Below are 23128 nucleotides of genomic sequence, written 5' to 3'. Positions count from 1 at the left end.
CCTAAGAGAGGTATTTCCCTTTACGCCCGCGAATTGGTCAAAGAGTGAGGGGAGCTAGTCAGCCCCTGCCAAATCCGGGGGGAGGGGCGAAGGTCAGTAGCGGCCTTCCTAAAGCTTCCTTCAACCCCGCCTTGCCTGCCATTCAAGTTCCGAATTTTCGCAGTACTGGTTAAAGTTTCACTTTGACCCGCCTCCGTCACTCACCTGATTAGATGTTTATGAGTCAAAAGGCGGGGTCATTAGGGTGTCAAGAGCTTATTGGCTGGTATATACGCCTGTCAACAGTGTACCGCCCCCTGTCTCGGGGAGCTCCCTCGTCAATGGCTCCTCGCCTCGTCCATATTCAAGATTTCCCTCTTCATATTGGCCTGGGGATACGCCGGTCCGGTCCCTGGTTCGTCCTCGTTGGTGACGGCACCGAAAAAGGCCCGCCTTTCTCCAGAGGATTGGCGGAGCAGCGCACACAGAGCCCACCCTTGATGGTAGGCGTAATCGCGCTATTGGCCGGGGCCCCCGCCCCAGGGCGAGGAGGAGGAGGAGGGGCAAGAGGGTTTGGTTGAGCTGCGGCTGTTTGTCTGTTCGACACAGGCTTGGGTCCGACGGGGGAGACGGAGCCCCAGGTACCGGGCTGATGGAGCCCAGTAGGGTAGGGGCGGAGGCGCCCGGGAGAGGAGAGCAGCCTGGCCTGAGCTCAGAGGCGGGTCTGGGCCTCAGCGATGGGGTTAGAGTGGCCCACTGGAGAGGGGAGAAGGGGGCCGGGCCCCGGCAAGCCTAATGGGGGCGCTGAGGAGGGGGCCCGGCGGGCTGGGAGCCCGAAGTTGGTGAAGCTGGGTTCCGCCGGAGGCCGGGCTGGGGGCGGGCGCGTGAGGCCCAGGTCTTATGTGAGGGCAGGGGCAGGCCTCTTTAGCAGCGCTGAGAGGGAGGAGCTGGGGAAAGGGCCGGGGCTGCGAGTGAGGTAAGCCCATCTGCGGGAGGTGAGGAGGGGTCAGCCCCAACGCCCGGGCCCCGAGGGTAACCGGGGCTGGCACTCTCGAGATGTCTAATTGGAGGGGCCCGAGAAGGGTTCGTAGTTGGGTAAAGGCATTCTTTTTCAGCGAAAGTGACTGTTATAAAAATAACTAGGGTTCCCCAGGGTTGAGCCGAGAAAAGGATTTGGGTTCAGTGAGGCAAATGAAGAAAGCTTTCCTAATCTAGAAGGCTAAGGTAGTTGGGGAAATTAAGCAGGGACTGGTATCGGTTCTGGGAGCGCCTGGGAATGCTCCAGGGTGGGCTGGAGGCTCTGAGGCTTGGGAGGACACACTCTTTTGTTCCCATTAAGTGTTGAGATGTGGTAACTTGAAGTTTTTGGTACTCTCAGGGTAGCCAATGAGAACAAACGTGTTTTTTACCCCCCTGTGACTGTTGGCTGTTCCAAACTCAGACCCTACACTCCTTTGGCCTCAGCTGAAGGATGCAGTCTCTGTTTCTTCTTACCAGCCTTAGCTGGTTTAGGGTGCACTCCTGTGCAAGAGCTAAGAAGTTGGATTTGGGGGATATTTATTTGTTTTCCCACTTAATAATTTGGTCTGTAGTAGATACCATATCTCTGACTTGGAAATGGGGAATCAGCAATCTCATCTGCCCTGGAAAGGGGCTTTGGGATAAAAGCCCAGCCACCAAGAGACCTTCCAACCATAGTTTGTGAAACTTTGTAGGACTTAGACTTGGATATTTCCTAGGCAGGTAATGATTAGGTGGAACCAAGCCTGGAAATCTGAAGTGATATCACTGAGTAAGGGATTTAGGGGAGAGAATTCCATTCCACAAGGTTGGCATAACCCCTATTTTTGTTTACTTCTTCAGGAGCCCAGGTTTCTGTGCTGTTAGAAATAGCAACAGTAAGGCACTTGGGGAAAGTGGTGAGTAGAGAAAAGGAAGATGGATTACTAAGGCGCAGGAGTCCCCTCCTCCCATATATTTTTAATGGTCTTCTGATCTCCTTAGTCTCCCATAGATTGGAGCTTATTGAATTTTCCCTTATTATGCTTCCTCCTTTTTCCCTTTTATACCAATATACTGTATAACTCCATTTCATCTTAAAGTCAAAAGTAATATGTACATATTTTTAAATATTCAAGCTGTACAGAAGTGTAAAAAGTGTAAATCCTCCCACACATACCTCACTCATTATATTTCATCCAGAAAGGTCAGAGATAAGAGACAGCAGATCAGACCAATCTTGCTTTGCTTTGGAGGATGTGCCACCAAAGACAATTCTGTTTTCATGTTCCCACCAAACTCTGGTCTCTCATTCTTTTCAGTTTCCCTTCTCAGATGATACTCTGTTATTTATCGTGCTCCTTTCACAGTTCTTTTTGTCTTGCTTCTATCAAATTCAGACAAGCAAAGAGCTGTACTCTGGGTTATCCCTCACCTTCTTAACACGCACTCCCGTTGTGTATTGGGTATCCTAGAAAATGCCCAAATAGATGGACAAAACTTTTTTCTCTTTTATGAGCAGGAAAGAAACATTAAACTGAATCATTTTGTTTGGGAGAACTATTAGCATCTCTGCTAACATGAGAAATTTGTGACCTCTATCTTCTGGTCATGGTCTCAGGGTGTGTGGACCATATGACTGTCCATTATCCCAAAAGAAGATGATGGTTCTCCGAAGGGTCCCTTGTATCTGTCTTTCTGAGAGAAGTTCCCAAGTTTCTCTAGATATGAAATTGGTTGTCCTTTAAACCTCAGTGCAACTGGGACATTTCATACTACCTCCTTATTGAATTTGTCCTTACTGGCTGTAGAAGACCTCTAATATGCCCAGTCTTTGTACAGAAACCTCGATTGTTGCCCCTCCCAGGAGCTTTTATTTTCTCTCCTGTAAAGCCAGTCCTAGAGAAAATTGTAGGAGTGTGTGTGTGCGTGTGTTTTAATCCTCTCTAGACTTTGCCATTTTTTACATCCTGGTGATATCCTGGCCCTTTTTTTACATTTTTTTGTCTTTCCTATCTTCCCCTTAATGAAAGCCTACCTTTAAGACATGATCTGGAATTGCTTCATATTAAGGTATAAGTAACAAATAGTCACTTAAAGTTTTAATTTTTCCAAGGGTTTTTGTTTCGTAAGAAGGAGCTAAGGAGTGGAATTATCAATATAGAATGTCAAACATAAACCTTGAGTTACAAAAGTTTACGTGGAGAAGAGGGCTTTCCCATTGCCCTTGAAGTCATACTTTATATCTCAATAACTCTTACTTTGCCCAGGAGCAAGGTTTGCTCTTTCTATAGTTTGTTTCTGTGCATGGATAAGGATTTGACTTCTGAGGAGGCAGAGGTTGGAGAAGCAAGTGTATAGCTCCTATTCCTAAGGCATTTCAGATTGGAAAGTAACTAAAGTGTAAGACAGTGGATTTAAAATAAGGAAATGCAACAGCCTTCTAGGAGGAAGGATACCTTAAAACCCTACACAATACACTCCCACTTCCCAAGAGTGTTTTAGAGAAGATTTAGTCACTGACTGAATAGTAACTAAGCTGAGTAAGAAGCCACCCAGGTGATCAAAGTCTGCAGATTTCTGGGTCAGGTTGTAGCTTCTGTTTAGGGACTGTGGATGCTTTTCAGAGTGTCCTCAAGCTCTGTGATGGTATGGTTATTATATTTAATTTGTGTTTCTCAGGTTCAGGAATTCATATAATGACCTAAAGTTTTTTGAACATTAATGTCAACTGGAAATTCAGGGAACTTTTGTATTTAGCCACAGTTGCTTCAGTGTTAGGGTGGGAGGACCACATATTGGGTGTGATTAGGCCATTTGAGGCATAGTAACGGATGACAGGAAAAGCAGTTAGCCCATATGAGTTGCAACAGTACCTTGTGGGCTGGGTCCTAGGGGGGCCCTCCATCCAAGGGAGATCACAAAGAGGCCAGGGAGAGAATTGCTTCTCTGAAGCTGATTAAAAACATTTCCAAATGGTACTAAGTAAGAAGCTATCCAGATGGCACAGAAGGGGAGGAGTTAATGGAAGAGGGAAGCAGGATTGCTTTGGTCTTAATTTAGGGAGCATTTAATGAACACCTACTAGGAATCAGGTATTGTGTTCTGCTCTGGAGAGTCAAGATGACATAAAAAATGGTCACACTTTTTGAGAAGTTCAAAGTTTAAACTCATATGATGTAATAAGTGCTGTGATAGTAATACAGTCTTAATACTATGGGACCCCAGCAGAAGCAATGATGAATACTGCTGGAGTGAGAGGGTAATTATGCAATTTCATAGAGAGGTAACATTTGAGCTTGGACTTAAAAGATACATTAAGAGTTTGCTAGGCAGACAAGGTGTAAAAAGGCATTTCAGTCTTTCCTAGGTCAATAATAGGGAGTTTGTACTACCCTGCTGATAAGAAATAAGTATGTTTTTTGCCTCTTAGGGAAATATAAGGGAGAGAGTGGGGGAAGTGGAAGGACTCTCATTTAAGCCAGTGACTCATTGATTAACATTGGATCAACACAATGAAAAAACTGAGCCAAGTAGTGGAACTCTCAGATCAAGATTTTGGTAATTTGGGATATAAATGAGAAAGTTTGTGAATTGAAGGTATTTACTGGCTTCTGCCCTATCTTCCCTACTCAGTAACTCTCTCCCATTAATCCCAAGGCCATTGAATCCTGCAAAAGTTACCACTTCTTTCCATTATATTGCTTCTTTCAATCATCTTGGCAGGGGTTGGTCAAGACCTTTTAGAAAGGCATAATAATGAGTGAGTCCTTTTGTCAGAAGGATATGGGACTGGATCCCAGTACCAGGGAAGGCCTAGGTCTTCCTAACTTTTTAGTCCCAAAGGAAGTACTTATCTAAACGGAATAGAGGCAGAAACTCTATCCAATCTAAGCTCTTGTTCCTGTCCTGGTGGGTGCCCTCTTCAGAGTTCAGTATCTGTTGCTTCCTTAAGAGGTATAGTGGTATAGTAGCAAGAATACCTGACTAGGAGTACTTGTTAGAGAAGATTTGCTACTAAGCAGCTGTGTCACAACAGCTGTCTGTCTGCTAACGCCAGGCAAGATGATTAATTTTATGTGCCTTGGTTTCCTCACCTGTAAAATACAGACACTGGACTAGATGGCCTCTAGATTGCGTTTTATCTGGCAAACTGACCTTATAAGGCTGACATTAGGAGATGGGCTAGACTCCAATGGCTATATACTTGGAACTCAGTCTCTAATGACAGGTGATAGACTTCTGGAGGTTTCATATGTAGTAGGCATAGGGACTGAAAGCTACCAAGTGGAAAGGGGCCAAAGGAAGAGAGTCATGCTCTAGCTGGGATCAGCAGGCTGAGAAGCCTTTCCTATTCATACCTGAGCCTTCACTGGTGGGAGAGCTGCCCACCTAAATAACTTGCCCCTTCATCCTCTCTCTCCCCTCTCTCCCAGTGGGCTGATGCCATGGTCACGCCTCAGTCCTCCCTAGTTAATGGTCGTTTGATAAGTCATTCTTACGGAGCTGCACTTCTAAGGGAAGCTAAATCTGGTTTCTTCTGAACTGAAAGGGTTGAAATACACCGTCCCCCCCTTTGGTAATAATCACACTACTTGACTGGTTGGCTGTGGTTTATTGTTTACCCTTGGATGGATCATTTGCCCACTGTCACTCTTAGCAAAAAAATCACCACCAGAATAGTGGAGAAGTCGATTGAATCTTACACGTATTATTTCATTTTTGTACCCCTGATTTTTTGAGTCTAGCTGTTGCATTAAGAAAACATAATACCGTTGTAAACATGTTGGGATTAAAGATCAAGGCACAGTGATGGACAGCCCATCAATTCCTGTGAACAGGGAAGATAGGACATATTGAGGGTGACACATTGGGGTGGGAGGTATTCTCTTGTAACCCAGTAGTCACCGGTCTCTGATAATCCAAGGTTGCTTAGTAGCAAGAAGGTTCACTAATTGTGTGTCTGGGCTCTGGTTTGACTTACTGTCCTGTGGGGGTTAGTGACCAGGGCTTTGCAACCTGAGTGTATCTGTGACTGTTTCCTATCTTCACACTTTCCCAACTCCCTACTGTTTTCCCAGGTCTAGAGTGATGTGTCTGCCCATGAGAATTCAGTCTACTCTAATTCCCATGTTTTCCTTTTGTAGAGTAGCAACATTAAGGCTTAGTGTTCTGACCCTTGGATCATATGTTTTGAAATAGATAAAAAGGTAAGAGAATAAGTTGAAGAATCTAGCAACTTTTCTTGTTGTTTCTTAAGAGTATAGTATATGCCCTGGCTGTGCGGCTCATTTGGTTGGAGCATCATCCCATACACCAAAAGATTGTGGGTTCAATTTCCTATCAGGGCACATACCTAGGTTGTGGGTTTGATCCCTGGTCAGAGCACATATGGGAGGCAACTGATCGGTGTTTCTCTCTCTAAAAATCAATAAAAACATCCTCAGGTGAAGATTAAAAAGAGTATAGTATATGTATGTCACCTAAAGGAAACTTGATCAGTTTATCTCTGTAGTTACTTCTGCCCCCCTTCCTTTTTAAATGTATTTTTCTATTATGTCATCTGTTTTCAGTTTTAAAGGGTAGAGTTTTATGATGCCCTATCCTCTTGAAACAATGTATATGAACCACATACGTATGTTTTTAAAAATGATTCATCCTCACAGATGCTGAAAAACCCTAAGAGAAACAAATTTCTTTCTTTTTTGTTTTATCCTCACTTGATATTTTTTCCATTGCTTTTTAGAGAGAGTGGAAGGGAGAGAGAGAAACATCGATGTTAGAGACACATCGATTGGTTGCCTCCTGCCCCGACCAGGGCTGGGGCCGAGGTATGTGCCCTTGACCAAAATCAAACCTGGGACCCTTCAGTCTACAGGCTGAAGCTCTAACCACTGAGCAAAACTGGCTAGGGCACAGATTTCTTAAATGTACCCAGAACTTTGAAATTGAATTCAAATTCTTTTCTTTGCCCCCCCCCCCCCCCCCCCCCCCGCTCGTCCATATAGATAAGGAGGCCGAGGCTCAGAAAGGCAAAAGGGAGTGAATAGCCTAATATCACAGTGGGTTTAACTGAGAAAACAGGGAATAAAATTCAGGCTTGCACAGTAACAAAGCCCTTACCACTACATGAGACTTTGTCTCGTTTGGCTTTCTGTTTTCATAATTACTCCATAACTTTAGTAGCAGGGTTGGAGAATCCTCTGACCCCTGGTGAGCTGGCTGTACTCAGCCCTCATCTTAATTTCATCTAATAGTGAAATTAACTATGGCCTATAGGCTGGCCAGAAACTAGACTTCCCCCATTCCCTACTAACCCATCTTTCAGTGTCAGGCCTCTCAAAAGCAGTGTTTTTAAAACTTTTTGATCATGACTCACTTTTTTTAAAAAAAAGCACTTTACATCAGAATTCAGTGTGTGTACAGACACAAGAGATATATTTTTACAACATGACTCTTACGCTTACTATTTGCAATATACTTGATTGTTTTTTTATTTTTAAAATATATCTTTGTTGATTTCCGAGAGGAAAGGAGAGGGAGAGAGAGAGAAACGTCAATGATGAGAGAGAGTCGTCACTGATCCGCTGCCCCCTGCACGCCCCCAACTGGGGATCGAGCCTTCAGCCTGGGCATGTGTTCTGACCAGGAATCGAACCGCTATCTCCTGGATCCTAGGTTAATGCTCAACCGCTGAGCCATGCCTGGCCAGGCAAGAAAACTATTTTTTCTTAAATAGTTTTTAAAATGTTTCCTGTTAAAAAAGAATTATGTAGAATGAAAAAAATCTGAATCCTTCACACACCACTTTCCTCAGTCCCACTCTCCTCAGAGGTAACCACTGTTAACAGATGGGTGTGTATCTTTCCATACCTTTTTCTATGCAGAATTTTCTTTTTTACAGAAGTAGGATCCAACCACATGTTTTAGTCTACAAGTTTTTTTTTTACTTCACAATAGGTCTTCGAGGTTTTTTCATGCTCATATATATATATATATATATAGGAGAGAGAAAACTGATTCTAAGAAAGAAATTAGAAATCTTGTTATAAAGGATAAAAGGATATACTCTTTTAAGTTAAATTTAGCTTTATGAAAAACTTGGTATATCATCTTTATTTTTATCATTTCATCATAGACCAGTGAAAACTTCATAAAATGGCATATGTGGATGTGGACTCAGCGCTCACTGGCCTAGGAAACTGTAGAATGCTCAGTAGGATCAGAATAATTTGTTCCATTCCTCTGTCTTCCTCTAATATATCTTGGGACTTTTCTGAGTTCTCACTTTTATCTCATTTCTCTGCCAACTTTCTCTTTATACTTTTTTTTTTAATTTTAGAGAGAGAGAGAGAAACATGTATTTGTTGTTCCACCTGTTTATGCATTTTTTGGTTGATTACTGTGTGTACCCAGACCAGGGACTGAACTGGAAACCTTGGCATATCAGGATGACACTCCAACCAACTGAGTCAGCTAGGCAGAGTCTACACTTCTGTTTTTTCCTCTGTCTCTTTATAATATGGTTGCTTTTTAGGAATATGTTGATAACTAATACTGAATTATAATTTACTATATCAAATTGGTCTTTTCTGTGAATTAGGGCCACTTGGTAGCAATAACTATCTCATTTATTAGCACTGTGCAAATAAATCTTTCACTTAATCCTCATATCCACTCTATGAGGTAGATATTTTTTCCATTTTGTAAAAGTGGAAAGTAAGGCTTGGGCAGAAAAAATTTCTTTTTTTATTTATTGATTTTAGAGAAGAAGGGAGAAAGAAGAGAGAGAGAAAAACATTGATTTTTTGTTCCACTTATTTCATCATTCATTGGTTGATTCTTGTATGTCCCCTGACTAGGGATCAAACCCACAACTTTGGCTTATTGGGACAATGCTCTAACCAACTGAGCTATCCAGCCAGGGCCAGAAAAATTTTCTTGATGTCATATTGATAACGATTAGTAGCTTAATAGTCATTTGAGCACTTTAGGTCAGACACTTATTTAAGTTCTTTATATGTATTATCTTTTTTTTTTTTTTAACTGTATCTTTATTGATCTCAGAGAGAGGAAGGGAGAGGGAGAAATTGAGAAACATCAGTGATGAGAGAGTCATTGATCGGCTGCCTCCTGCACGCCCCTGACTGGGGATTGAGCCTGCAACCCAGGCATGTGCCCTGACCGAGAGTCGAACTCCAATCGCCTGGATCCTAGGTCGATGCTCAACCGCTGAGCCACGCCCGGCCGGGCTGTATGTATTATCTCATTGAATCCTCACAACAACCTTATGAAGTAGGTCCTCATAAAGCTGTTATCCATTTTACAGATAAGAAAAGGAGTACATAGATAAGATTTAGTAACTGGCCCAAAGTTTCACAGCTAGTAAGCAGAACTGTAAAATAAACCCAGTGAATTGGACTCCACAGCCTTTGTTCCTCTGCACTGCCTCTTGTATGATTTTTCTGTCTTTACTATCTTTACTGTCTCTTCTGTCTTTACTAGAATTACAGGGATTTTTAACCCTGATTTGACTTCAAAACAACTTGCTATAGTGACAAAATGTTTCCTTCCCCACATATGCCATAGAGTTTGATGTTTGTGGAGTCACTAGAATCAACTTTGCAAAAGGGAAAAATGAATTTGAACAAGCAAAGTATAACCCAAACAGTGCTTAGGTTTTAGAGAAAGGTTTTGCATGTTTGGATCACAGTAACTCTTCTTTGAATGTCATAGTTCCTTTCCCCTCAGAGTCAGGATGATGAAATATTCAAGTTTGCATGATTAGGCTCCCAAAGTCCCAGCTTCTCTGCCTCCTCCAGTACCAGCTTTCCTAGCCTCTTGGAAGGTAGATGAGGTAGTTCAGTTTATTCTTTCATCAAATATTTATTGCTTGAAGACTTACTACTATACCTTCCCCTGGAGATTCCTACGTGTGTTTAGAAGGTACACCTTCTTTCTCTGCCTCTAATTTGGAGGACTACAGCTGTTAGGCCCATTAAGTGTGGAGGGTAATCTAATCCCTAAGCACTAGGAAGACAGCTGCAAGTTGAGAGCAGGTCAAGCCTACTGACTCCTAGACTTGAGAGACTTTCAGACATGGAGAGGTGGCAGAAGCAAATCAAAGAGTTGATACCAAACACATCTGTTGATTGTGTTCTCTACTCACCTTTGACCAGAAGTGAGAAAGAATAGATTTTCTGGCAATTGGACTTTGGTTAGAATTTCAGAAATGTCAAGAAAACTGGTCATATATAAAGGATACAGAACCAGAAGATACCCCTCCACTGTTAGGAGAGTTGACATTCCACACCTCTAGAATGAATTACTTCTTTTGAAAGCTAGAAAAAAGCAGAGCAGGAGGAAGAAAAAGGACAGCCACAGGAAACTAAGGAGATACTGAGGATCTAGGGTACTTGTAGGTGGATTTAGGTGTTCTTCGGGCCAACTAAAAGTTGATCAATTTGCTGTTATTTGAAGACATGGTGGGAAATTAACCAAAGGAGTAAAGACTTCTCGCACAGTTTTCTGTCTCCATTTTGGCTCTGATGGCACTTGGGGATTATGTGGTAGGGCAAACTACTTCAGGTGCAATTCGTACTTTATTGTTCTCCACCCTTACCACTGAATGTCAGCTGCCTAGTTACATTCAGTGGTGTAACCAAATGGTGGATGATTATAAGATCATAGGAGCAAAGATTCTATCCTTTGTCTAAGAAGTGATTGTAGCTATAATGGCCCTGTTTTAATTTTACCTGCTTTTTTTCTTGCAGGACTGTTAAAGCCTGGAAGTCCCCTCCCCTCCCCCCTCCCCCCTTTGCCGCTTTGTGGCATCCCCCTCCCTCCACCCTTTCCCACTCTGAAAATCTAGCCATGACTAGCAGAAGCACAGCCAGGCCCAATGGGCAGCCCCAGGCCAGCAAAATATGCCAGTTCAAATTGGTCCTGTTGGGTGAATCTGCAGTGGGGAAATCTAGCCTGGTGTTACGTTTTGTTAAAGGGCAGTTCCATGAATACCAGGAGAGCACCATTGGAGGTGAGTATCTCAGGGAATGAAGAAGTTCAATGCTTAGTAAGGCTTTTGAAGTTAGACCTAGGGACCTGACTGTGAAGCTGGCCATCTTAGCTCCCTGGAATGGAAATCCTTTATGAAACAGAAAAAAAATTGCCATAATGCCAAAAGGCAGGTATGTATTTATCCCCTTGCTTCCTAGAATAAAGAAAGTTGATTGTTGCGCACCAGTAAAATCACTGATTTTTTATGTCTCCCTCCTCCTACTCTCATCTTAATCCCAGTGAAGTTCAGTTGAGGGTTATGTGGAGTAGAGTTGGTTTGGAGCAGTGATTCATAATCAAAGATGCACACCAGAATCATCTGGGGAGCATTTTTATTCTATGCATGCTTGGGCCCTACCCTAAATCTACTGATCAGTGTTGGAGGCAGTGGAGGTATAGGCATGTTTGTATGTGCATTTTGTTGCACATACAGTATCCGGTAAAATAGAGACTGGAACTAAATACAAAAGATAAAGGTCATCTGCCTTTCCCACCTTTGCTGCCTTCTCCCTGCCATTACCTCCAAAATAGGATGCTAATTCGATAAAAGATATTTTCTGAGAACTCCCATGTTACTACTTCCCCACTTGTACTAGTCACCTTGGAAATGTAGTGTTCTTGGGCCAGAAAATTATATGAAAAAGTAACAGCCAAATAATATTGGCATTTGGGACCTCCTGTCAAGCTTTAAAATCTTCTGATCAGTTCTTATGTGAGTTTTATCTGAAGCTTATTATCTCTGTCATTATTCCTTATCATTCTATTTTGGTTAGAAGAGGGATGACTCTGATATAAGTGCCAGTTCTTTCGGTCCCTCAGTTTATGATGTGTATCCATTCCTTAGGCTAGAGAAACTTCTGCAGGAAGGACTTAGCCAAGAGTAGCCTTAATCCTGGTTCCAGGACCTATATATAAAGAGAACACTAAACCTTTTCCCGTAGCTGAATGGCCCAAGTCGTGACTGGTTTTAGACTGAAGAGTAGAGATATTGTGAAGGGGGGTGTGGTGTTCCAATTCATCCTCTCACTTACAACTGCTTCTTCATTTTCTTATCCATAGCGGCCTTCCTCACCCAGTCTGTTTGCCTAGATGACACAACAGTCAAGTTTGAGATCTGGGACACAGCAGGGCAGGAGCGATACCATAGCTTGGCCCCTATGTACTACAGAGGTGCCCAAGCTGCAATCGTGGTGTATGACATTACTAATCAGGTAAGTGGGCTGAGAAGGTTATCCTTGCTTTTATTTATAGGAATTAAATTAAGTGGGGGAGAGAAAACAGGTTTTCGAAGTAACAAAATTATGATTGTAAATGCTGAGAAGACAAGGGTAATAAATTATCAGAGATAGGTGGTTTTAGTGAGGAAAGGCCACCTAGAAGAAGTGAGTTTTGAGACTGGGTTTTAAAGGTGATGGACCTGGATTGACAGTTATTCCAACCCACTCATTTTCTTCCTCATGTTTTCCTAGGAAACCTTTGCCAGAGCGAAGACATGGGTAAAGGAACTACAGCGACAGGCCAGTCCTAGCATTGTTATTGCCCTGGCAGGAAACAAAGCTGACCTGGCCAACAAGCGCATGGTGGAGTATGAAGTAAGATGGCCAATAGGGTCCCTTTGTAATACACTCCCTCTGTGTTGGAATCTCTTTGTCCAAACGTGCCCTCTCTGGAAACCTCATCTGAGGGCATTCATCATATCATTCCCCAGTTCTGCACCATGTTAAAAACAGCAACAATGTGACCCTAATGACAGCCGGGAGATTTTAGAGGAGGCAGAAGAAAATTCCAGAGCAGAGGGGTGGGTAGGGAATTCCAGTTGTGGGAGTACCAATGTGAAAGTAGGAAGGAGAGAGCACGTGAATTTGAGGTAAGGGACTATTCAAGGGTCAGAACCCAAAAGCCTGCAACCAACTTACTTACTCTCCCATAATTAGGATTCCTGATATCTGTTTGTTGCATAAAGTGGTCTAGACCATGTGTTATCCTTGAGGGAGTTGTCACCAAAATATGGGTCCAGAGCCAGCTGGCTCAGAGGGGCAGTTAAATTTAGGGAACCTAGGGTATTGCCTAACTCTGGTGCTGCATGGGAGTGGAAAGGCCATCCTTGTTCCTAACCTACCTTCTGAGCACCACTGTACCCCACCCCTTGCAGGAGGCCCAAGCATATGCAGATGACAACAGCTTACTGTTTATGGAGACCTCAGCCAAGACAGCTATGAACGTGAACGATCTCTTCCTGGCAATAGGTAAGGTCAGAGCAGCCTGAGGTCTTCCTGTCTTTTTCCCTTACCTCTAGGCAAGATCACTAACCCAAATCATAAGGATAAATGGGAGGGTCTCCTCTTGTGAAAACTTTGGGTATGGAAATATCTTAACTTTCCATTGTGACCTCCATCATTTAGCTGCAGCTTGAGCACCCTCGTCTTTAATGTAGTTTACAAATAGTAAACCCTACCCTCTTCAGAACATTTCTTTTAATGTATCACATTTCCCCTTCTCCCCCACCCAATAGTCTTTTTGTGGGGATGAGTTAAAATCTACCATACTTTGTTCCCTTCTCTTTTTGCCTCTAGCTAAGAAGTTGCCAAAGAGTGAACCCCAGAATCTGGGGGGTGCAGCAGGCCGAAGCCGAGGTGTGGATCTCCATGAGCAGTCCCAGCAGAACAAGAGCCAGTGTTGTAGCAACTGAGGGGGTAGCTAGCAGCAAACAAGTATGGAGCTAGCACGAGAGCTAAGAAATAACCTCCATTCCCACCCCTCAGCACACAGCCCCTACGGTAACAGCACACTGAGCCCTGGCTCCCAAGGGCTGCCTCCTGACAGCTCCGTCATGGCACTTTTTAACGCTTCAGCAACCAACACCAGGCAGCTGTTGCCACTGACCTCCTACCCCTGCTCTGGGGGTTGGGGGTCATATCCCCCAGGACTTACCTTCCAAAACAAACTTTCTTCACTTTGTATTATAGGTGCAAGACAGTGACCTACTTATCTTTCCTTCTTCTCCCCACTTTTTCAGAAAACATTTTTTTGTCTCCTGCCCCTCCTGCTTTTGGTCAATCCCTGTTCTTAATCCCCTTTTCCTCCTCTCCCTAGGATGGAGAAGGTAATGAACCCAGGAACTGAGGAAGGAGGTTTCCAGTTCAGTCACATTAAGGGCCCTGGGGGAGATTAAGGCTCAGAGCAGGAGGGAGTAAGGAAATTTCCTTTTTGGTTTTATTTGGTTGGAGTTTCTCATATTTAAAAACACTGCAGTAAACATGAGTTGGCCTTGTGGAAGGTGTTTCTAGGTAGAGTGAGAATGGGAAGGCAAGCTCTCAGGCTCCAGGTGGGAGTCGTGTTGTTAGCTAACTGGGCGGAGGTGGAGGTGGAGGTGGAGGCGGAAATACAGTGTCATCTGTGGCTCTGGAACTCTTCCAAGGCCTAGTTTCCCCTCACTCAGTCTCTTAGGTAGCTCCTCCCCCATAGTGGGGGAGACCCCGGACCCCAGAGTCCTCCAAAGAATCTTCACTGGTTGCCTGCATCTTTGGCTCTGCTGTGATCTAATTGGAGGAGGGACCAGTTTCTGATACCCATCCTCTGATTTATACATGTGCATTTTTTTCTCTCTGGCCTTTAGATGGCCTCAGCCCCAGCCACTATATCCCCCTGCAGTTTGCACTTTAATTGATGGTAGTTCAGTTGGGATACTTGTTTTATGGGGGTTGATTGATTTACCTGCCCCCTCACCTTTTTAATTAAATGGAATCCAAGATTTATATGAGGTTTTGGGAGGGACTGTAGAGAACCATACCAGTGGCAGCTACTCAAGCCCAATCTCCACTGCTATCTTCCTCCAGCTCTGATTCTTAACCTATATTCTTGCCAGCCTAGCTCTTGGGTATAGGTTTGCCTTTCCTGAAGCAACTGGAGAGTGGTCTCAGGATAGCACAGGCCATGGTAGGGGTGAAGAGGAGTCAGGCAAGAGGGAGGAGTTTTCTGCCCTTTCCCAGGGTTCATGTTCAATTTGATCTACCCATTACCATGTCTTTTCTACTTCCCTGTAAATAGGTATGACCTTTATTCCCACTGTACAGTCTATTCTGTCCCCCCTCTCATCAGGCCCTATTTCTTTTCTCCTTTGTTAGTATCTTCAGTTTATTCCCTCCATGCTTATCCCCATACTCATCCCCATGAAACCAGTGGTTTAATCCATGTACCACTAGGGGCTAGCACCACAGAGGCCTACTTGTGGCCCCCTTATAACACCTGTTCTTGTGGACAGAACGACTGGCACCGAAGGTCCCTCACAACTGTCTCACATCACCAGACAATGTTGGTCCTTTCTAAATCTCTAGCCTCTCTTCACATCCCTCATCAGGTATTTTAGGATGTCTTTGGGAAGCCATCAAGGCAGGAGAGAATTCTAAACTTCTTGTTCCAGCCTAGAGTTTTGGGAAAATTAGGGAAAGTAATATAGAAAAGGCCTCAGTGAAGGCCTCAGTGACCTAGGTTTGGAACCTTTCTGCCCTTTTGGCTTAGAGACTTCCTTCTGTCCCAGAGCAGCTGAGAAATCCATGAGGCTGAGATTCTAAAGGACCCAGCTTAGGTTCTTCCACTTAGGCCTCAATTCCCTTCCTTTTCCAGGGGCAGCCTTAGTTCCCGTGGCCCTGAAACACACATACATTTTTGCCTTCCTTTGCCAGCACCCCACTAGCCCCCAACAGCACCCAGTGCATTCCTATAAGTGGAAGAACTAGGATGGCTCTTTTTAGTCTCTTAAAAACGAAGTTCTTTCTCTGTGCAGCTTTCCCCATGGAGCAGGAGTGAGGATGTTTCATTGCCTTGGGGCTGGGAAACCATTTCTCCAGGCTTCTCCCCTCTCCCGCCCCCTTTAGGAACAGGATTGGCCTTAGCTTCTGGGCCTATCTGCTGCCTGCCTTCTACTTCCTACCAGTTCTCTGCTTTCCTTTGAGCTCTGTTGGGCTTGGGGATCTTAGTTTTTATTTCCCAGCTCTTCATTTTTTTCTTCTGATCAGTTTTTTTTTGTTTTTTTGTTTTTTTGCGGGGGGCGGGGGGTCCTTTTTTTCCTCCTAAGAAAGTATTTGCCTTTTTTCCCCCTTCCTCTTCCAACATAACAATCGTGGTAACAGAATGCGACTGCTGATTTACCGATGTATTTAATGTAAGTAAAAAAGGAAAAAAAGAAAAGTGTATTGGAGTGTTGCTTTTTTTTTTTACTTTGTCTGACTGATACTAGAAATTTGGAAGAAAGGGCACCCAGTAGTTTTATTGAATCAGAAACACACCCTCCCCTGCATCTTGGTGCCTCCTTATTCCCTCTTATCTGTTCTTGAATAGTGAGGTAACCCAATTGGAAAATAGTTTCTTTATTGCTGTTTTTTTGTTGTTTGTTTGTTTAATTAAAAAATTTTAATTGGTTTTTAGAGAGAGAGAGAGAAACATCAATGTGCGAAATATTGACTGGCTGCCTCCAGTACACTCCCCCACCAGGGGTGGAACCGCACCCTGAGTATGTGCCCTGACCAGGAATCGAACCCGCCATCTTTTGGTGCACCGGACAATACTCCAACCAACTAAGCCAGACCAGCTTGGGTTTTATTGCTATTTAATCACTCTATTTCCAGGCCACTAGAAAGCTCATCAAATCTAACCACAGCTATTTTTTTAGATCCTCTTAACAGAATGTATATATGGGGGGGCTATCGCCCTTTGGGCAGGCAGTTGATGAGATTAGAGAGAGGTGGAATTTCTGACTCCTTTGAAGTATTATGCAAAAATTTATTTATTTCTGCCTGGCCGGGCATGGCTCAGCAGCTAAGCATCGACCTCGGATCCAGGAGATTACGATTCAATTCCCAGTTAGGGTACATGCCCAGGTTGCAGGTTCAATCCCCAGTCGGCATGCAGGAGGCAGCCAATCAATGATGGCTCTCTCGTCATTGATGTTTCTCTCCCTCTCCCTTCCTCTCTCTGAAATCAATAGATACTTTTTTTTTTTTAATTTATTTATTTCTGTAGGGAGAGGGCCCTTTGCCTTTGCCTTATTAGTATCTCAAAGGGGACCATGACCTAAAGAAGGTTAAAAAAATCACTGAACTAGCGTTTTGACTGATCATGTGTCTACCCCAACAGAAAAGCTTCTCCTGGATCTGCTCTTGTTTCCTACTGTATGTGAAGCCCTTTTGTCTATCATAGTCTTAAGTGGAGGTGGGTGGTGGAGAATGATACAGAGAAAAGATTAGGTATAGTTGCAGGAGGAGTTTTAAATTCCAAAGAATCTGAAAGAAAGGAAAGAGGACTGGTGCCAAACAGACCTGGCATTCCAGTCCTATTTCTGCCAACTTACCAGCTGTGGCCTTGACAAGTTACTTAGCTGCTCTATGCCTCAGTTTCTTCTGTAAAATAAAGAAAAGTTGAGGTTTAAAGGTCAGTTATGTACAGCATGTGTGTGGCACACAGGGAGGTGATATTATTATTAAGGAAGTAACCTTATCCATCCTGGTGGCTTCTCACAGTCCCTAACTGACTTCTCTGTATCCTTGGGCTGAGCCTGATTTTTAAAACTGGTAAGAGATACGTCTTGCACCAGGCCTCTCTGATGATTTAATTGTACGTAGTAGTGTTGAAAATCTGTTTCTGAAAATCTTAGAGCCAAAATTACCTATTCAGTGTCATTTCCCCTTTCTGTATATTTCTTAGTACTCCACCATGACTCCTTGATTCCTGGTAAAATCTCTAGTTCAGTTTAAGAGAGCATGGGAGGGGACATGATCTTCCAAAATTAAAGATGAAGCCCTTACTTAGTAAGGTTGTAGCTCAACCTTCTGTTCTCTAGAGGGCAGTGTGATACATTTGCCCCTGGTTCACAACCGGCCAATGACAAGTTTTTAGTCCTGCACCAAATATTAAAAGGGTAATAGCAAATTATTTGCTTAGAGATTATGAGCAATTATAATCTTCCTAATATGGGGTGTTATATATGTCTTTGCTCTTACTAAGTGAGGATTTTTAAAAGAGCTAGTCAGTGTTGATGGTTCCATAATTTGGGGAGAAATTAGAGTACAAGGACTCTCAAAGTCTTTGAACCACTATTAAGGCTTTGTTTCTGCTCTCATTCTTGTATATAAGAGAAGTGATTGCTTGACCTTGTTGTCTCTAAAAGACAAACAGGGCTGTCGTCGCTGCAACATAGATGCTGGTCAAAATCAGGGTAGAGGCGAGCCTCACTGCCAGGAGAAAGCTGGCTGGATCCAGAGGCCTCCAGAAAACGCAGCTTTGAGTCTCAGCTGTAGGGGCGGGGCGGGGCGGGGTGGGGGCATCTCACTCTCCCACCTTTCAACCCAACCTTTGGAGTCCTCGTCGCCTTCCACTGCCCGGGTTCTGGACTTATGAAAGGGTCCCATTCTTTGTCCGGTGGGGGTGGAAAACACACACACACACACACACACAAAAACTGCCCTAGCTTCAAACTCTGGAGGCGCCCCGCCTGCTTTGGCCTCCAGGAGGCGGGCACAGCAGCTAGGAGGCAGTCCGCGGCCCGCCAATGGCTGGGGGACGAGCGGAGGAACACGAATGATTCTTTAATTCCGACCCAACGTCAGAGCGCTAACCTCGCCCTCTCGCCAGCAGTCTCTCGGCGCTGGACGGGTCCATCGTGCGGACTTCAGACAGGGTAAGGGGTTTGGGGCCGGCAGAGGAAAGAGGAAGGGGGAGGGCTGATGACCTGGGCGACGGCGGGGGCCTTGGCACCCAGGGGTGCTTCGAACCCCAAGGACATCAAAACTGCCAGTACCCACCTCCACTCCCGCTGTCCGGGTGCTCCTGGGGCGCGGGGTGTTGCTACAAGACACTTTTTTTTTTTTATCCTCACCCGAGGATATTTTTTTCCATTGCTTTTCAGAGCGAGTGGAAGAGAGAGAGAGAAACATCAATGTGAGAGACACATGGATTGGTTGCCTCCCACACAAGCCCCGAGGGCTGGGGATCGAACTTGCAACCGAGGTACGTGCCCTTCAGTCCCCAGGCGGACACTCTAAGCACCGAGCCAAACCGGCTAGGGCACAAGACACTCTTGTGTCAACTGCACAGGCCCAGGTGCTTGTGCCCTGGTGCTGGACGTATCCTCCTACCTAAATTGCTCCTTAGGAGTGAGGGGTCACTACCCCTACAATGGAGTGGCATCTGTTATGTAGCAGAAGACTGCCTCCCCCAAAACCTGGGACATTGAATTGACTGAGTTCCCCTGCAGGTCAGCCCTACCTGCACCCCTGGTCAGATTCAAGTGGGCTGCTGGAATTGAGGGCAGGTGGGAGGGAGAGAGGCCCATCGCCCAGGAGTAAAATGCAGACTGCTCCTACTCCTTTCTTCTTCACAGTTCCTCTGCCTGCCCCCCTCTTCAGCATCTCATCAGCAATTGGGACTCTTCTCACTCCTCCCTACTTGGGCCTCTTGGGGTCAGTGATCTGCTCCCTGCTGTGAGGAAGAAACTGCTGCAGGGCAGAGAACAGAGAAATTACCTTTTTCCTTCTCTAGCCCATCCCCTGACACTCTGGCCATTAACTCCTCGATTTGCTGAGCTCACTGAGCAGAGACAAGGTAGGTTCCCAGCTGGGTTCAATTTTTTTTTAGGGTGGGTGGAGAGAGAGGAGGAGACTGAAAGGCCTTCAAAGATAATGTTATTACTTGTTTACTGTTCACAGCAGCTGTGCTATGTAGATCTCATTTCATAGATGAGGAAGCAGGTTCAGGGAGGCTTCATTATGTTGCCCTGGGAACAGGTCTGGTTAATGGCAGGGCTGGTTTCACAAACCCAATGCAGTTTGACTCCATAATCTGAGCTCCTTCCCCCCATTAGGCTGCCACTACCTTTTTTTTTTTTTTTTTTTTTTTACCTTTTTGTTCCTGTTTAAGTAAGCCCTTCAGTTGTCTTCTCCTGACTTAAGAAATAAATTCTTCCTTTTTAGGCCCAAAAGTAGAGTAGAGGATGGAAGATGAGTGATTCCAGAAGACTCCTATTGCTCCTTCCAGCCCCATTCCCTTTTATCCTGTCAGTAGAGTCTGTCTCTGAAGTGCTCCAGGTTTTCTCTAAAGGCCCACTTGGACCCCTACACTCCTATCTTTGGGCCTCATTACCAGGGCAAAAGTCTCTCCATGTGACCTCCTCTGTGTCTTCCTCCCACCTATTCCCTCAAACTACCTTAATATCATCCCCTCCCAGGAATTACTATCTTGATCCCAGAATCTTCCTCTTACAGATCTACCACAATGCTGCTGCTGCACAGAGCTGTGGTCCTGCGGCTCAGACAGGCCTGCAGGTAGGCTAACACATCCTAAGGGGTCTCCTAACCCATATGTTTTACTCCCAGTATCTTTATAATGTCTTTTTTTATCTGCCAAATAAGATAGTTGAGATGGTGGCAAGGAAGGAAAAGGTAAGCCAGATTCCACTTGTCTCACCCATCCCTTCAGTTCCAACTGAAGGAGCCAATGGCCAACCAGGGAGAGGTAAACCCTAGGTCTTCACTGATCAGAAACGTGCTACTAAGAAGACCTCTTTCTCTTCCAGACTCAAGTATACCCACTCAAGGCTCTGCGTTCAGGTCTGCTCTACAGATGATTCATTTCAGCCCCAGTGCCCCAGCTTTGCCTTCTCTAGAGATACCACCAGCACCAGGGGATGGAGAGTCATGGGGACCCTGCTAGGCCTTGGTGCAGTGTTGGCCTATCATGACCACCGTTGCAGGGTAAGTGGGAAAGGAAGAGACTTCACTGTCAGGGACCCTACTATGCTCCCCAGGCAAGCCAGGGTGTTACCACAGAGCCCACAGTGACACTGTCTTCATGCATAGTAGACATGAAATCTGCTACCTCCATTTCCCAGTGGCTACACTTTGTGAATTGGCTCAGGGTGAGCTGCAGTGATTTCTTCTTAATATTCTGTTCCCTTTTGCCTCACCCCTGCCCTGCCTGCAGGCTGCTCAGGAGTCACCACGCATATATACAAGGGAGGAAGTAAAAGCCCACAGCAGCCCTGAGACTAGGATCTGGGTGACTCTGGGCTCTGAGGTCTTTGACGTAACAGAATTTGTGGACCTACACCCAGGGGGTCCATCAAAGCTGATGTTAGCAGCCGGGGGTCCTCTAGAGCCTTTCTGGGCCCTCTATGCCGTTCACAACCAGTCCCACATACGTGAGATACTGGCTCAGTACAAGATCGGGGAGCTGAGCCCTGAAGACAAGGCACCCTCCACCTTGAAGACCTCTGACCCTTATGCTGATGATCCTATACGTCACCCAGCTCTGAAGGTCAACAGCCAGCGCCCTTTTAATGCAGAACCCCCCCCTGAGCTGCTGACGGAAAACTACATCACACCCAACCCTATCTTCTTCACTCGAAACCATCTGCCTGTACCTAATCTGGATCCAAACACATATCGCCTGCATATAGTAGGACCACCTCGGGGTCAGTCACTGTCCCTGTCCCTGGATGACTTGTACCAATTTCCAAAGCATGAGATCACGGTCACTCTGCAGTGTGCTGGCAACCGGCGCTCTGAGATGAATCAGTTAAAAGAAGTAAGAGGTCTAGAGTGGAGTATAGGGGCCATTAGCACTGCACGCTGGGCTGGGGCACGACTGTGTGATGTATTGGCCAAGGCTGGTCACCAACTCTGTGAAACTGAGGCCCATGTCTGCTTTGAGGGACTGGACTCAGACCCCACAGGGACTGCCTATGGAGCATCCATCCCTCTGGCTCGGGCCATGGACCCTGAAGCTGAGGTCCTGCTGGCATATGAGATGAATGGGCAGCCTCTGCCTCGTGACCATGGCTTTCCTGTGCGAGTGGTGGTTCCTGGTGTGGTGGGTGCCCGCCATGTCAAATGGCTGGGCAAAGTGAGTGTGAAACCAGAGGAAAGTTACAGCCACTGGCAGCGGCGAGATTACAAAGGCTTCTCTCCATCTGTGGACTGGGACTCTGTAGATTTTGACTCTGCTCCATCTATTCAGGAACTTCCTGTCCAGTCAGCCATCACAGAGCCCAAGGATGGGGAGATGGTAGAGTCAGGGGAGGTGACTGTCAAGGGCTATGCATGGAGTGGTGGTGGAAGGGCTGTAATCAGGGTGGATGTATCTCTGGATGGGGGCCTAACCTGGCAGGTGGCTGAGCTGGATGGAGAGGAACAGTGTCCCCGAAAGGCCTGGGCCTGGCGGCTATGGCAGCTGCAAGCCCCTGTGCCACCTGGGAAAAAGGAATTGAACATTATTTGTAAGGCTGTAGATGACAGCTACAATGTGCAGCCAGACACTGTGGCCCCAATCTGGAACCTGCGAGGTGTGCTCAGCAATGCCTGGCACCGTGTCCACGTCCACGTTGCCCCATGAGATGAAATGGAACCATCTACTCCCCAGAAGCACTTTCTAAACCCCTTGCCACACCCATCCTTGAGCCTCATTTCCACAAAAAACCTTTCCTTCCATCTCTCCACTTCTTGGATCACAAACTTGTACTATGCCTTCCTAAGATGCACACAGGTACACACATTGCACGTTTCCACCTAGACACCACCCTCCTTTGACACTGTTACATATATTTCTGGCCACTGATTCTGTGCCAAGAGGTGAGAGCTGTTGGAGCAAGGGTCTAGAAGTGAGAAATGTATTTCTGTAAACAAGGACTATTTTCTCTTCTTACCCCACCTCCACTTCTAATGCCTATCACCACTGAGGCCTTATTTTGCTTTTCTTGGATTATTCAGAGAATGTGGATATGTGACTTTCTATTGCCTCTCTGGGTTGCCAGGGGGTTGTGAACAGTGCAACCCTCTCACTTTATAGTTATACTTTTCTAAATATATCAATAAAGCATCTTTTTAAAACTACAACGCTAAAAAAAGATGATGACTGTTGGGACCTCTTGGGCTGGGGAGTGAGCATGTTGCAGGAGGGAGGTGCACTGCTACTGGGATGTGTATAATAATCCAAGACAAAAGCTGAAGAAAAGGCAGAAAGGAAACAGGTGCAGGGAAGTCAAGAAGTGGGGCTTCCTTCTCTGAGGTATGTCAGCATCTGCTCCTCTACTTAGGTGACTAACCTC

At 45.3% G+C, this 23128-nt stretch overlaps 2 protein-coding genes across 5 annotated transcripts; both read left to right on the top strand.

The window, feature by feature from the left end:
• The first annotated feature begins 541 nt into the window (after window positions 1–541).
• On the top strand, window positions 542–16055 carry RAB5B (RAB5B, member RAS oncogene family). The gene is made up of 6 exons (XM_016214392.2): window positions 542–620; window positions 10752–11014; window positions 12094–12245; window positions 12504–12626; window positions 13187–13280; window positions 13608–16055. Exons 2-6 carry the CDS (start codon window positions 10852–10854, stop codon window positions 13721–13723), a joined length of 648 nt encoding a protein of 215 aa, XP_016069878.1. The 5' UTR covers window positions 542–620; window positions 10752–10851; the 3' UTR covers window positions 13724–16055.
• A 2557-nt stretch (window positions 16056–18612) lies between these two features.
• On the top strand, window positions 18613–22916 carry SUOX (sulfite oxidase). Of its 4 annotated transcripts, XM_016214379.2 has the most exons (6): window positions 18613–18706; window positions 19409–19487; window positions 19567–19629; window positions 20289–20348; window positions 20600–20777; window positions 21007–22916. In XM_016214379.2, the coding sequence occupies exons 4-6, from the start codon at window positions 20299–20301 to the stop codon at window positions 22414–22416; spliced, it is 1638 nt and encodes a 545-aa protein (XP_016069865.1). In that variant the 5' UTR covers window positions 18613–18706; window positions 19409–19487; window positions 19567–19629; window positions 20289–20298; the 3' UTR covers window positions 22417–22916. The 4 variants fall into 4 exon arrangements, with proteins under 4 accessions (XP_016069865.1, XP_016069866.1, XP_016069867.1 ...); XM_016214380.2 differs by lacking the exon at window positions 19409–19487 and having other exon boundaries at window positions 18625–18706; XM_016214381.2 differs by lacking the exons at window positions 18613–18706; window positions 19409–19487 and adding an exon at window positions 18745–19035.
• Window positions 22917–23128: the final 212 nt, after the last annotated feature.

This window comes from Miniopterus natalensis, chromosome 2 (assembly GCF_054644295.1).
Source record: "Miniopterus natalensis isolate mMinNat1 chromosome 2, mMinNat1.hap1, whole genome shotgun sequence".
NCBI classification, from domain to species: domain Eukaryota; kingdom Metazoa; phylum Chordata; class Mammalia; order Chiroptera; family Miniopteridae; genus Miniopterus; species Miniopterus natalensis.
The sequence above is the reverse complement of the archived record's forward strand: the minus strand, read 5'-3'. Positions and strand labels throughout refer to the sequence as shown.